Source organism: Temnothorax longispinosus, chromosome 1, assembly GCF_030848805.1.
Source record: "Temnothorax longispinosus isolate EJ_2023e chromosome 1, Tlon_JGU_v1, whole genome shotgun sequence".
Taxonomy (NCBI): Eukaryota; Metazoa; Arthropoda; class Insecta; order Hymenoptera; family Formicidae; genus Temnothorax; species Temnothorax longispinosus.
The window spans coordinates 4,292,742-4,306,041 of record NC_092358.1 but is presented as its reverse complement, the minus strand read 5'-3'; the positions used below and the strand labels follow the sequence as shown (position 1 = coordinate 4,306,041).

Below are 13,300 nucleotides of genomic sequence, written 5' to 3'. Positions count from 1 at the left end.
CAACGGCAAACGTCAGTTTATACAAACTGATTGTAGTATAATAACAAAATTAATTTGCAAGTACTTACGTAACGTCGCGCGTTGGTGAAGCACGAATATTTTAAAATAAGGACATTTTGTTAGCATCTTATTATCATCTTGCGAAGAACAATTTGCATATTTACTTTTGATTATTTACAATGTTCGAATGTTCGTGCGTAACGCAGAAAATAACTTTGCTCGGGAATATACGACGCCGCATTACATACATTATATACATTATATACATGCAAAATGTGTTCTATATACACGTCTACGTCAATTGCATGGCACATACCTATAATACGGCAGCGTAGAAGAGGAATTCTAAATATGGAATTTATAAATGCCTTTGAATATATTTTATTCTGGAGATCTACAGAATAAAGTAGCGAATTAGTACAAATCGGAAATGTCTGATACGTCATAAAATTTTCTGCAAGGAATGTTAGATCGAGCCCTAACCGTTTCTTTCGCCGTGTAATTCTTCGGTTGCGCAACCAAGTATACGTTTAATTCCAGACTCAATTTTCATTTACGTGATAAAAGACTACGTTCTAATTCGAGTCGAGAATATGCAGGTCGATGATCGAAGTTGTACTGGCGTATTCGCGCAGATCTCGACAGATTCCTTATCCGAGCACGTGCCGCGAATGAAAAGACGCTGATTGAGAAGGAGAAAGGAGCCTGCGTAACATCGCACTCATTATTTATTATTAATCGGTCACAATTAAATGACACATTAGAATTTTTGCGACAGAGAGAGCGCAAAGTGCAACTTATATATCTGCATAGTGGTACGGCGAATTCGCGAATCGCAAAAATTGTGCACAGGATTGTGCCCGTCTATCAAATCATTTGCCGGGTATTGTTTTACAAAAGTACTTTTTACAAAAGTTGTCTTTTTGCGTATCGTAACGACGCGGCAATTCCTCGCGCGCGCACGAGGAAAAAATGATGTCGAAAGAGAAGTGGTCGTGGACGCGCGGGGGTAATTTCCTATGTAATTGAGAAAATACACCGGCAATGGCCTCATTACGGTAGTCGTCGATTTCTCGTAACGACTTTCCGCGCGCGCGCGCGCCCTGATTTGGCGCTACGCGCTACGCTTGTTTTATCCTGCTCCTCTCTCGCATCGTAAGAATTATAATGCGGACGATAGCGTGGCGCACAGATATCTCGATCTACTTCCGCGGAATACTGGCGAACGGTTGAGAAAGGTACGGACGAGGTCGGGTTTTGTTAATCGTATGACTTAGGTATGATGTGTTACGTTACACTCGCCTCCAGGGTAATGATCGATGATGACTCTCATCACTCTCGTAATATCAAAAATTTGCTATCTTACTACCTACTGTTTAAATATATTGTTACGTGAAATACGTGCGTCTATAGATCCCAGAAATTCGGATTTTAATTTCCGTATTATCGATCTTTTTTTTTTTCCCCAGAAGACTGGAAGGGAATTTATCTCGAGACCTACATACATCTCTTACTCCATAAATAAAGAAATTGTTTATTTTATTGAAGTATCGGTGTGAGAAAGTGTGCTTTTCTTGAAAATAATGTACATGCGGAAGATAATTCTAATGTGTCACGTCACGTCACAAGACGCGCGATTTCCTCAAAACAATTACACGTAATAAACGCCTCGAGGAGCCCCGACACCGTGACCCTACTTTCTCAGTTTCGGCGAGAAGAAAGTAGTCCGGAATCCTTAATTTCCTCGCCGTTTTTCAAGCTTCGCGGCGACTGGCGAAGAGGAGCGGAATTTTGGAGCAATTAGAAGAGACTCGCAAATGAACCGTGAAGCGCGCGCCTTCACGAATTGCATGAATAGGCATCGGAGAAAATCTAGTTTCACTTTTGCGCCGCCGTGTCCTTCTTCTCCTGCTTCCTCGCGCGCGCCGCGCGTCCCGCTCCATAATGGATTTCCTAATGAAGATTATCAGTTGCATTGGTTGCAGTCGCCAGCGTGGTTAATTGGATCTCGTGGTATCACGTGCGAGCGATTTGGGGTGTGACGTGATTTACACCTGCGAATAATGCTAACTTGCGGGAGAGCGCGTTTCACTTCGGCTCGATGCCGGGCGATTAAAACTATGCGGAATTCATTTACGTGACAAGCGCACAGTCTGTGCACGTGCAAGGTCGCGTCTTCTGACATTTTCGTACGTAACCGATAAATACGTATTCAGGGAACGATAGCTGCAATACTTATTGTTCTTTAAACCGTTCATCGGACTTACATAATTTTCCGTGCAACGAGTAATTTCAACGTGAACGGAATGGCGATCTTTTCATTAAATTTCCGCGACTTTGTCCAGAATCTAATGTCGTAATTATGTAATTCTCGTAATGAATTGCTTGTAATTTCTACACACGCATAATTAAATTATCTGTGGAAACCTTGACATTAGAGTTGACAATCGAATCGACATTATTAATTTTATTATAACAGAATCATAACCGTATTGTTTCTAAGACTGCTTCACATTTCTCAGCATTCTAGGATAGAGTTGATTTCTTTTTCCGTTAGAGGTGTACTATTATTTCAGGCAGCAAAGGCAAGTATTGTCAGAAGTATTATTTGGGTCACAACTTCTTTTCTGAAGAAAACCTGGCTCACGCTGGATGCACAATGACACGATTTTCCAAACGTTTACGTTCAAATCGAATAACTGATGGCAATGGTATCTCATTGAAGCACGTATACGCGCCCAGAACGTGACGGTTAACAATCGAATCGAGATGTCAGGTAAAGATTATTATTGCCAGATCGTGTCGGATTTTTAGCAGGAGTCCGCTTCAATACTTGGAAGTTTTAGCTTCTCAAAATCGTCGCACGCGAGCTTCGACCGAAATCGTCATCCGGCGTGCAGGAGCAGCGTCGTAATACGACACCCGTCGGAAAGACATAAGACACGTATTCATTTTCTTCCGCGATTTGTGTCGCGTAAAATACCGGTAGCTACTCCTGCGCTGAATCACAGTCGGTAGGTAGATAAGTGAACGACCTTAATGCAACGGTATTTGTGCGTGATTTTCAAAGCACGTACGACAACGGCACGTACGTACGTATACGCGCGAAAAGGTGCCGCGCGCCGAAACTGCTCCGGTTTCCTCGCCCGGATCCGTCGCGTAGATTTAGGCATTCGTGTGGGTATAAGCGAAACAATAATCTTCGTGAGCATCTATACTGCGGCAGAACGTCGCGAAAAATTAAGAATATTTTAATTTAATTTTTTCATTCACTGTTGCACAGTCAAAACTGACACGAGTATTAGGTGAGACAGATGAGCGGATAAGAATTTGAGATATTAAAATATAAAATTTAAATGTTTAAATTTAGATTTATATTGCGGATTATTTATGTTATCGAGGAAGAGATTATAAATATTAAAAGAGAGACAAGAAAGATATTTATTATATTATCAAATATATATGCACGAAAATAAAATATAGTAATTTAGAATTAGTCGACATTGAGTCGACATTTATAGCATATTAATTGCATTCATTAACACCGTTTTAAATTTTTCGTCGATGTTTTATTAACATAATAAGATCGTAACACCGAGAAATAAATTTTAAAATTTATTCCTGCGATATACCATCGCGTCTTGAAAATATCATCACATTAGTTTTAAATTATTCCGTTTTTCTCTCATTGTCAGTGTTAACAGTATCAAGTCATTTTCCTATCCCCGCCGCGCGCGCTAGGATAGGAAGATGACTTGATACTGTTAAACTCATTTCGATGAATGGCAAGTTTTAAGGATTATCATACGAATACGTTCACCTGAGCAAGACATAACAGTACTTATAAATCCGATTTAAACCAGCGCAAGAACCAGCGAGGGAAGCTCGTAAATTATTTCAGAATTATATTAATTAGCTCGACGCGTTCACTCGTGGCGACAAACTTGTTTGATTTTTGTAATCGTTATCGGGACCGTTGATTCTGAAAGTCGAAAACCGGCACGGCACGAGTATGAAATCGCTCGTATTTCTAGCGGGCAGAAGTGGGAGCTCGAAACTCTAGACAGGGACCTGTTGCGGATGATTCTACGATCAGAAATATGCCTGAGCCCTCGAGAAGCACATTCCAAAGGAACGGTCGCGGGGGGGGAGAGGAGGGAAGAGGAAAAGGACAGGAATTGGGATAGGGAAAAGGGAAATTTTTTATTATGGTTCGATATACAGGTTGATACTCTTTGACGCGAGCTATTAATAAAATACATTAGCGTACTGCGTCATAATAATTACTCGTATCGCAATAATTACTTGCGATAAGTATGGAAGATAAAGCAAGACGAAAATAAATAATAATATCTACTAATTATCAGGGCGAGTGAATTGTAGCGATAGCGAAGACGCGGCGGTAATGATGAGAGTAATTCTAAAGATATCTAGTGGGAATAATTTTCGCGATACACAGGGAAATATTGGTGAAACAATGAATGAGGAGACGCTTATTAAAAATTGACGTAACTCTTCGTGCGTTTAGCAACCAAGACTAGTTCGAAAATAGATCGAAAGAGTCGAAAATTCAAGAGAATCACAGAGCGACGCAACGGAGTGAGAGTGAAATGGACGGGAATACGAAATAAAGAAGAATCCGGATGAGCAGGAGAAGGAGCGGGGACGAAGGAGATGCGCCGGCACACGCATTCCGACCGTTCAAAGGACCTTTCGGTCGGAATGGACCCGGGTGCCCTTCGCTGGTCTCTCCGGAGGGCCGTATTGTCCGTGTCGGACCATTCGCGGCTGGGGGGACTGGGGGGCTGGGGAGGAGGCGGGCGGGGATTGGGGGAGGTGGTATCGCGGGACCCCAGCAGGGCACCCAACTTAACCTCTTAGAACAAACGGTCAAAACGCAACCAAAACGGAGTCCACTCACCTCGTAGCTTGTTTGTGCCGCGCTCCGCTCCGACAATGCCTCCCTCGTCATTCACCGTCACCGACCACTGTCGCTCGCGGGTATCCTAGAGCACTCTCGTTGATATCACTGTAATAAAATATAACTATACGTCGCAAATGTCAAAACACCCGGGTGCCCTGCGCGCCGCATCGTCCTGCGTTCGTTTGAACATCAACTCCTCGGCGCGATTCCGAAATTCGCAACACACAGATCCTGACTCGATCTTCTCCGGGCCGCCGCGTCGCCCGTGCTCTCCTATTTCTCGGGATTACGCACTGTGATGAACGGTCTTTCGTACATGTGCCAATCACTGCGGATAAGACACGAAAAATGCGAGGCCGCGGGGACCGCGCGCTCCGCTTCGAAGCGGCAGATAAGTGTGGCGAACGCCGACCGAGCGATGTGTTGCCGTTTTGACCTGCCTGCAAACTGACCAATCGTCGCGCAGGTGGCATCCCGCTGGTCCCCCGTAGTCCCTGCTGGTGGCAGGCGCTGGAGAAGGGACCCAACCACCTGCCGCGCGACCTGCTGGGGCCTGGGACAAGATCAACCCGTAACAGGCTCCGGGCCCGTTTGAACAATAGCCTGCCAATGCTCATTGGTTGTTGGTAACATAGAATCTCGTCCGTGAACGACGGATGCTGGATCGTTCACATTCTGAAACATTATTATTGAATAATGTGTTTCTAGGTTTACACCCATCAATCATCTGCTGCGCGACCTGCTGGGACTTGATGTCCCAGGACACAAATTATAGAACTTTTCGGAATAGATTCCGAAGATTAGAATTATTTCGTTTTCTCTGGAGTCTAGAAGACACGATAGAAATCTAGGAAAGAGCTATACAATTCCAATCGGAGTCAATTCCGAAAAGTTCCGCAATACGTGCCCAGGTTTGCTTGAACGATAGTCAGTCCATGCTGACTGGTCGTTGGTAACATAGAACTACATCCGTGAACGACAGATGGTGAATTATTCGATGTTCTGAAACATTATCATTGAATGAACAGTGTTTCAGATTCACAAAGAACCATTCGCGGCTGAAACTATTAACGAGGTTTCCTTCATTGTCAGTTGCTGATATAGTCTTTCACATTAATAATTTATTACACTAATTACACTGTGCATGTGATGTGCAGGAGGTAGCTTGAATTCTTATACCTTGAAAATAGGAAATATTATACATCACACTTTTCGTGTTTATCTAATAAAAACGCTTAAAAATGTTTTTTTTTTCTTATTAATCGCTCTCGAAAAAATATAAAGCAGTTTTGATGTATTTATCAAATTAAGATTGCGGAATATTATTATATTTTCGTGAATATCAGGATTAAGAATGTGAACATTGCAACAATTTTTTAACTTATATCAATGATCCAGAAATGCTTTTATAGACACCGCACTAGCGCTTGTGTATAATAATGCTGCATTAATTAAACTCAATAATATTTTTTACTACATCACGCGTCGCGAGCGTTGTGATAAGGCCAGGAAAAAACCAGCCGCTGCGTTTGAAGATCTTTATCGGCGATGAGATTCGATATATCGCTCGGCGGCTCCGGCGTTGGGAAAATATTACGAGGCGGGCCTCGGGGCCTCGCGCGCGGTGCTTCAAGGCTGACCCGACATAGGTACTTATTGTATCAAGTCTCGTTAACGGAGATGTTCATTCACTCGCACCGGCCAGATGACCAGTATGGCTCGCGTAACTCGCCGCCGCTGCCGCGTCTCGCTAATCTCGTATCGCGCGGTGGAAAAGTGACCGGAAAGATCAACGGATTTCCCATTGATATGTGCCTGAAGTATCGGTCCTACATCATGGAAACGCAATCGATGTCTGAGCTCGTTTGACGACGATGGCAGCGCTGGTTCGTCTTAAACGCGGTAGCGTCCAGCTGAGACACGCGGCACTCGAGGTCAAAGGTACGTGTGCCCTCAATCGACTTCCCTCGGTAAACGGGTTTCCGGAATTCTCAGTGCGTCATTATCGTGGTACGACCGCAGGAAATAATTAATAAACGATTTGCAACACGCTTCACGTCTGTCGAGTTTAAGGAAATCGAATAACGTATTAATTATTCATACAGAGTATCTTGAAACGACGATATGATACTTGGTCAGATTCTTCGATTAATGTAGAACTAATTTTTTCATATTAAAAAAAAGGAAATCTTAGAATCACGATTACATTCGGATGAAAATCATACGTTTGGCGTTAGAATTCTATACTTGTTATTGGCAACCCTTATCTATAATTTGACAAACTGATGTCAAGATCAGAGAGAATACTGAGATCATTATTTCTCCGGTTCACATTACTGAAGGAATTAATAGCGTTACGCGTTCATTGTCTTGTCGAAAAGTCAGCTATTTGCGTTGCATCATTGCCGAGCCAAAGTCGAGGTCGCCTGCAATATGCTCGGAGTAGTGGAGAGATAGTGCGCGAAGAATCTCACCGGGCGTGATAAGAGCGAGATGTCGCGGTCGATTTCATTATTTTTGAGTTCTGTGAGATGGCAGACTTCGTCAAGAGAGGTAGCGTGCAGTTCGTTAAACGTGGCAGTTGTCAACTAAAGCTTGCTGCGCAAGAGGTTCGAGGTTCGTTAAAATTCTAATCACTGCAACTAATTTTATTTCTCACATCGCGCACGCGAGATCTAATTTTATTTCACGCTGTCGCGCAGCCAAACTTTAAATGGCTTCATTGATACTATCATTATACTACTTAAGATAATATTTAGGATAATATGATTACAATTACTTTAACAAATTAATAGAGGGAAGAATTCTTTTGATATTCAGGCATTTTTGACAGCTGCGTTTTATGGTTAAATATTTTGACTGTGTGATGTACGAGATATGTAAAAATTTATAGTTTAATATTATCGAAATATTATAACTAATGTCGATTGTATTTTGTAATGTACATTTTAACACAAATATTATTTTTAGACGGTAAAAATCGACACAAATATCTTTTAAATTTAGAATTTGTACGTAGATACTATCGTGCCAGCCGTTTGAGTAAGTTATCAAAATCAAACATTGCCGAGTGCTCGCATGTTTAGAGACTACGATAATAAATGTATGGTACATACGTACGCGAAAATTTCTTTTGTTACTATTGTACCTCTAATTTGCTGAGAATAATAGAGATTCTGTGAGAACTGTTAATTCTCTTCTCTAATTAGTAAGGGATACCTACGGTTCTTTTTAATAATTCTTTTTTAAAATAATTTCGGAGTAAATAAAAAATTATTTTTTCTGATTTTTACTAACAATTCGATGTTACTAAAATTTTTACGTCTAAAAACTTTTATTAACGACACGATTGTAATTAAATAATCTTTTAATGATCTTTATTCAATGATCTTTATCGATGGCATGATAAATTATTGTTGCAAATTTTTAACGGTTTTTAGTGATTTAATTGAGTTGATTGCAATTATTATGATATTATGTTTGCATGATATTATCACGTAATTATATTGTTATCTGTTAGCGGCTGTACGAGCGCGACACATCGTCGCCGCGTTAGTCGCAGTTGGATTTGCGCTTTGCGGCGCGGTTGAAGTCAGCTCTTCCGTCGCACTGTTGGCGAATCAGAAGGACAATCATGCCATCATCGACACATCGTGGCACTGCGATATGCTGGTCAATATCACCAGCCGCAATCGCACCGAGGACTTCGAAATTATATTCATGGAGGTATACATACATTTAAACATTTTGCCTCATGTTTCATATGTTTCCCCTCCAACTTTTATTTGTTTTACAAATTTTTGTTCGCGAATATGAAATCAAACTAATTGTAAGCTTTGTTTTGCATGAATTTGAATTGTCGAGTCTTTCCAAGAAATGCACATATAACCCTGGAGAACAGTAATGTTTTGCAGTGCTGCAGTTGTAGAATGACATTTATGATTCGTGTTATGAACGACAGCTGCCACAGGAGGAGCGAGCGGAATCGATTATGCGCGAGGCGTTCTTATGGGGACAAGTCGCCGGTCCGATCCTGGGAGGTTGCCTGGTGTGGGGCCGATCCGGGCCCTCCATGGTCTTCTCACGTGCGGTTCTTAGCGCTTGCTTAGCGTCTCTATTAGTACCTGCAGCCTGGCGTGGACCGTCGCACGTCGCGCTTCGGTTGTTTCAAGGATTATGCACCGTAAGTCGGCGCGTAGAATTTATCTCGCCGTCTGCAGACGCTTTGCAACAAAACATAGAACTCGATTTTGCGTAGCGTCGTAAAACACGGCGCTACATAAAACATTTGCGCGAGGATCATTGCGACATCCTCTTTTACAGGGAGCAACCATGCCCGCTGCTCACATGTTCGCTATGACCTGGTTCAAAAGTAATCACAGAAGCTGGTACTTCAGTTGTTACGCAGGTATGTCGGCGATTGCGGCCGCTTAAATGAAAAGTAAAGAGTTAATGAGAGCAATGAATTCCCCGAGCCATTCATTATTTTGTAGTAAAAGCATACTTGGTAATATACCCTACGATAATATACTCTAGAATATCTTTTAAAATGCCCCATCGAGCGCTATGTAACGCTATGTGGCTCCAAGTTGCTCGATTAATCCTAATTCCCATGCTTTAAGCCGTTAGCGTGGGTTACTGTCTCACCGGATGGCTGGGCACCGCGGTGGTGCGAACGTTCGGCCGCGATTCTTTGTGCTACGGTCTGGTTCTTTTGGCACTATGCTGGTACTTCGCCTTCGGCCGTTTCGTTAAGGACACTCCGAAGAATTATCAACACGACACAACTGTAAGCGATATTTCTGATCTATTTAGCGAACACCCGCTACACTCTCGGAAATTTATCAAAATAGATGGACGCGCTAATTAGTAGTCTGATAAGAGACTACATAGTTGAAGGTTTCTATGCGGTTTTTAGGAATTTTCCAGTCACTAATTAGTAGTTGCGACAAACCTGTCATGCGACTGTAACATGGACTTAAGGTTTACCGCATGTATGCTTAGTTTATGAGGCAGTTTTTTTTAAATATAAATACGAAGTTAGTAATTATCACAGGCGGCTGTGATACCATGGGGAAAGCTGTTGAGATCCGTACCCGTCTGGGCGTCCGCAGTGGCGACGATGGGCAATCAATGGGGCGACGCGACGCTCGCGCTTGGCATGACGAAGTACCTGAAGCTCATCTATGGGTTTTCTACAGCCAACGTAAGTTGGCTGAAATTTCTTATTGTTTTGTTTTACTTTTGTTTTAAATACTGTAAAAAATTTACCACAAATATCAAAGTAAAAAAACGTGTCAAAGTATCAGAATGAAAAAAAGATATAAGACGAAAAAAGGAAAGAGGCATAAACTTAATATGATGACATAATATTACGACATAAAATATTCAGTTAGGGTTCTACGGTCGATCGATATTATAGTGGACAGCTGCGAGAGCTCGTATGTTTCACCCCTTTACTAAATTGTGATTCAATTCAGGACTCCGTGCTGACCACGTTACCTCACATCGGTCACTTCATGGCTGCGCTGACCTGCGGTCTCCTCGTAGATCACGTCCGCGAATCTAAAATAGTTTCCACGACCACGGCGAGAAAGTTGGTCGTCTATACAGGTACGTTATGTGTATCTCCGTAAACGGCATTATGTTTACAACATTGTGAAACGCGTGCAAGAATTTTGATCATTTTATAATATCTTGATGGTTGAATTAATTTATACAAAAGGAGACAATTTTTGTTTCTTATTTTTTACAAATACTCAATAAAATTTTGAATTTTAAGGAAATGTGTAACGTAAAAATCTACGGAAATTCAATAGATGGATAACAATGTTGTTACAACTATAGAAAACTCTGTGCGTCGGTGCGTTATAGATTACTCATTTCACGCTGCGAGGCGAATTGATTGTTGGTGTTACCTTGCCCTAAGGGTAATAGCTTACGAGATCTCATTACGATAATTGAAGATGGAAAGTCTCAAACGTGTTGAGTAACAAGCTTAATGGCTTTATCCCACGTAACACAGCGAGAATATTTTCTCGACGTCTTTCTGACTTCATTTTTTATTTAGTACTCTCGATAATATTGAATTAAATACGATCAGCGCACTTCATCCCCGCGGCCCTCCTCTTCGTCGCCGGTTACGCCGGCTGCCAGGCCCTGGGTGCTGCCTGGCTGGGGATAGCAGCCCTCCTCGTTTCCGGCACCGCACCGGCCGGTGCCCTCGCGGCCATAGCCGATCTCGCACCCGCGGAATCGCCGGCGTGTGCCGCGGCCGCGTGCGCTCTCTGCTCCACGCTGGGCGCCGCGGGACTGCTGGCCGCCAATTACTTCGTCACCCAGGCTCTCCATGGCTCCGTAAGTCGAATTACTATATACATTTATACTATCCCGGACACGGGCACGCGCGTTATCCGCCCGCGCAAACGTAACGCATTAAATAGCCTCGTACGCCCGCGAATGCTAAACGGACGTCGGATTGCGTAACGAGAATTTAGCGACGAGTCTTTCCTTTTACTTTCTACGTTTCGCACAAGTCGCCTCCCGTTGCTTTTCACTTAAATAATTGTTAATTATTTCGTGCCTTGCATGTCATTTTCGAATAAGAGCGCGTAACATTTTTAATTCTGAAATAAGAAAAGAATATCAACAAATTTTTTTAATTCTTTATCTAGATATTTCTTTATTGTATATAAAAAATTTTTTAATTTTAACATAAATGTTGGAAAGTGAATAATTTTACTTCTACATTCCTTAAATAAAATTTGGAAATCGAGATTACGTATCAAATTTTATGCAATACATAATATCCTCCCTCTCCAATTGTAATTGCCCACGATATTATTGGCAAAAGTATTTTTTTATTTATTTTCTAATCCTGTGTTTATTCAGTCGACATTCATGTTTGCGATATGTCGTGCGTTTCAGATCGCTGGCTCTTGGCGGTTGGTGTTCGGCGTTGCCTCTGTCGTCCTGCTGACGACCGCTGCGGTTTTTCTTGCGCTCGGCAAAGGCGTTCCGCAACCGTGGATCCCATCCGTGGCGAGACCGCGTAGTCACGACGTAATCTACGAGCAGGACGCATTAGAGCTCGATCATGAGGACGTGGGCGTGCAGACCGAGCCCTTCGTGCCCTATAACCTCGAGGACGACGTCGAGAGCTTGAAGAACGTGCCTCGCTCCTCGTCCATTCACTCGAAGATCTCGGTGGCCTCCAATTAAATTGCGACCGCCCTCGTGCCAATTCTCTATGCTATTTTCATGCCTCATCTTGCGCCAAGGATATTCTATTCCCCCTTCCCTCATCCCCCAGATTACAGCGATAAAAAAAACGATGTACAGTGAATATATCGCAAAGATATAGTACGATTAACATGAACGTCGACGATGAATTGTATATAAGGTTTTAAGAATAGGAATAAAAGTTTATACGATCAAGAGGAATTGTCCTCGAAAAATATTACAACGAAAAATATTTAAAAAACTGAATATCTAATTTTTTATCGGGATTTATTTTTCGTAGAAAATAATATTGCCATTACGAGTTGTCGTTGAATAACGCGAAACGCAATTTGAACACTGATGGAGCTGCTCAAGATAAAATCGTTGCGAAACAATGCCGTGAATAATAACAAGCAGATCCACCGACTGATATAATTCGACTCGTAGAAAGTTGATAGCTGATAAAAATGTCGACGCGCGTTGGAAATTTGAGGGACATGACAGGACAAATGTCAGGTAAGCGTCTCTTTTGTCTCTCGGATTACTCGCTTTCGACTATTGTTGAGGCGGCTTCGCTTCATCGGGATACCTCGTCGCGATTTTCTCCGCTCGCGTTATTTCCTAGCTCGTTGCATACAAATCTATGCATTACGCGCGCGTTTCTGTGAGACACCGTGCGCCCTCCGCGACGACTTTCTATCCCCGGAGAAAGAGTGAAAGACAAACCGGCGCTCTAATTAGATGATCTTCTAAGCCCGCGGATTCCCTATCGGTGCAGATCTTATCGCGAAAATGCACCTACGCCATTGTAGCTGGTGCATGCACGGAATACCGGAAGACCATGTGCAAGACCACTGTCCGTGCTGGTAAGTGTCCCCGCGTCCTAACGACAGCCTTTCAAATGCAGGCGTGCATATCCGGCGCGCGCGGAAAAATCAGGACACTCTTTAGATACCCGCGGAAAATTGCCTAACCGTTCGCTGTGAATTGAAATATTTCGCATCGCGTTATTTTTTTCACGCCGGAACTCGTTCGATCGACATTCTCGAGCAGAGCGTTGAGTTAATATTTGCATTGAAATTATTCGTTCATACGTGTTTCACTTCACTTATCAGTAACTGAAACACGCATACTTTTATACTTTATATAAACAAA

The 13,300-nt window shown here is 42.5% G+C and overlaps 2 protein-coding genes across 3 annotated transcripts in view; one reads left to right on the top strand and one right to left on the bottom strand.

Annotated features, from left to right (window-relative positions):
* Positions 1-5,378, bottom strand: part of LOC139816050 (uncharacterized) — a 76,984-nt gene extending 71,606 nt beyond the window's left edge. The window contains exon 1 of the mRNA XM_071783353.1: positions 4,922-5,378. The gene's annotated coding sequence lies outside the window, so the exon portion shown is untranslated. The remainder of the gene's footprint in view (positions 1-4,921) is intronic.
* A 1,127-nt stretch (positions 5,379-6,505) lies between these two features.
* Positions 6,506-12,361, top strand: LOC139816141 (sialin). 2 transcript variants are annotated; one of them, XM_071783509.1, is made up of 10 exons: positions 6,506-6,865; positions 7,306-7,540; positions 8,445-8,650; positions 8,886-9,107; positions 9,248-9,332; positions 9,547-9,713; positions 9,981-10,130; positions 10,405-10,537; positions 11,028-11,281; positions 11,852-12,361. In XM_071783509.1, exons 2-10 carry the CDS (start codon positions 7,456-7,458, stop codon positions 12,143-12,145), a joined length of 1,596 nt encoding a protein of 531 aa, XP_071639610.1. In that variant the 5' UTR covers positions 6,506-6,865; positions 7,306-7,455; the 3' UTR covers positions 12,146-12,361. The 2 variants fall into 2 exon arrangements, with proteins under 2 accessions (XP_071639610.1, XP_071639617.1); XM_071783516.1 differs by lacking the exon at positions 7,306-7,540 and having other exon boundaries at positions 6,507-6,865.
* The last annotated feature ends 939 nt before the right edge of the window (positions 12,362-13,300 follow it).

What these genes read in the sequence shown, in the direction of transcription:
- LOC139816141 (XM_071783509.1), top strand. Translation starts at nt 7,456, where the DNA reads ATGGCAGACTTCGTCAAGAGAGGTAGCGTGCAGTTCGTTAAACGTGGC. An exon ending in TGCTGCGCAAGAGGTTCGAG is followed by an intron (nt 7,541 to 8,444) that starts GTTCGTTAAAAT and finishes GTTATCTGTTAG; the next exon opens with CGGCTGTACGAGCGCGACAC. An exon ending in TCGAAATTATATTCATGGAG is followed by an intron (nt 8,651 to 8,885) that starts GTATACATACAT and finishes TATGAACGACAG; the next exon opens with CTGCCACAGGAGGAGCGAGC.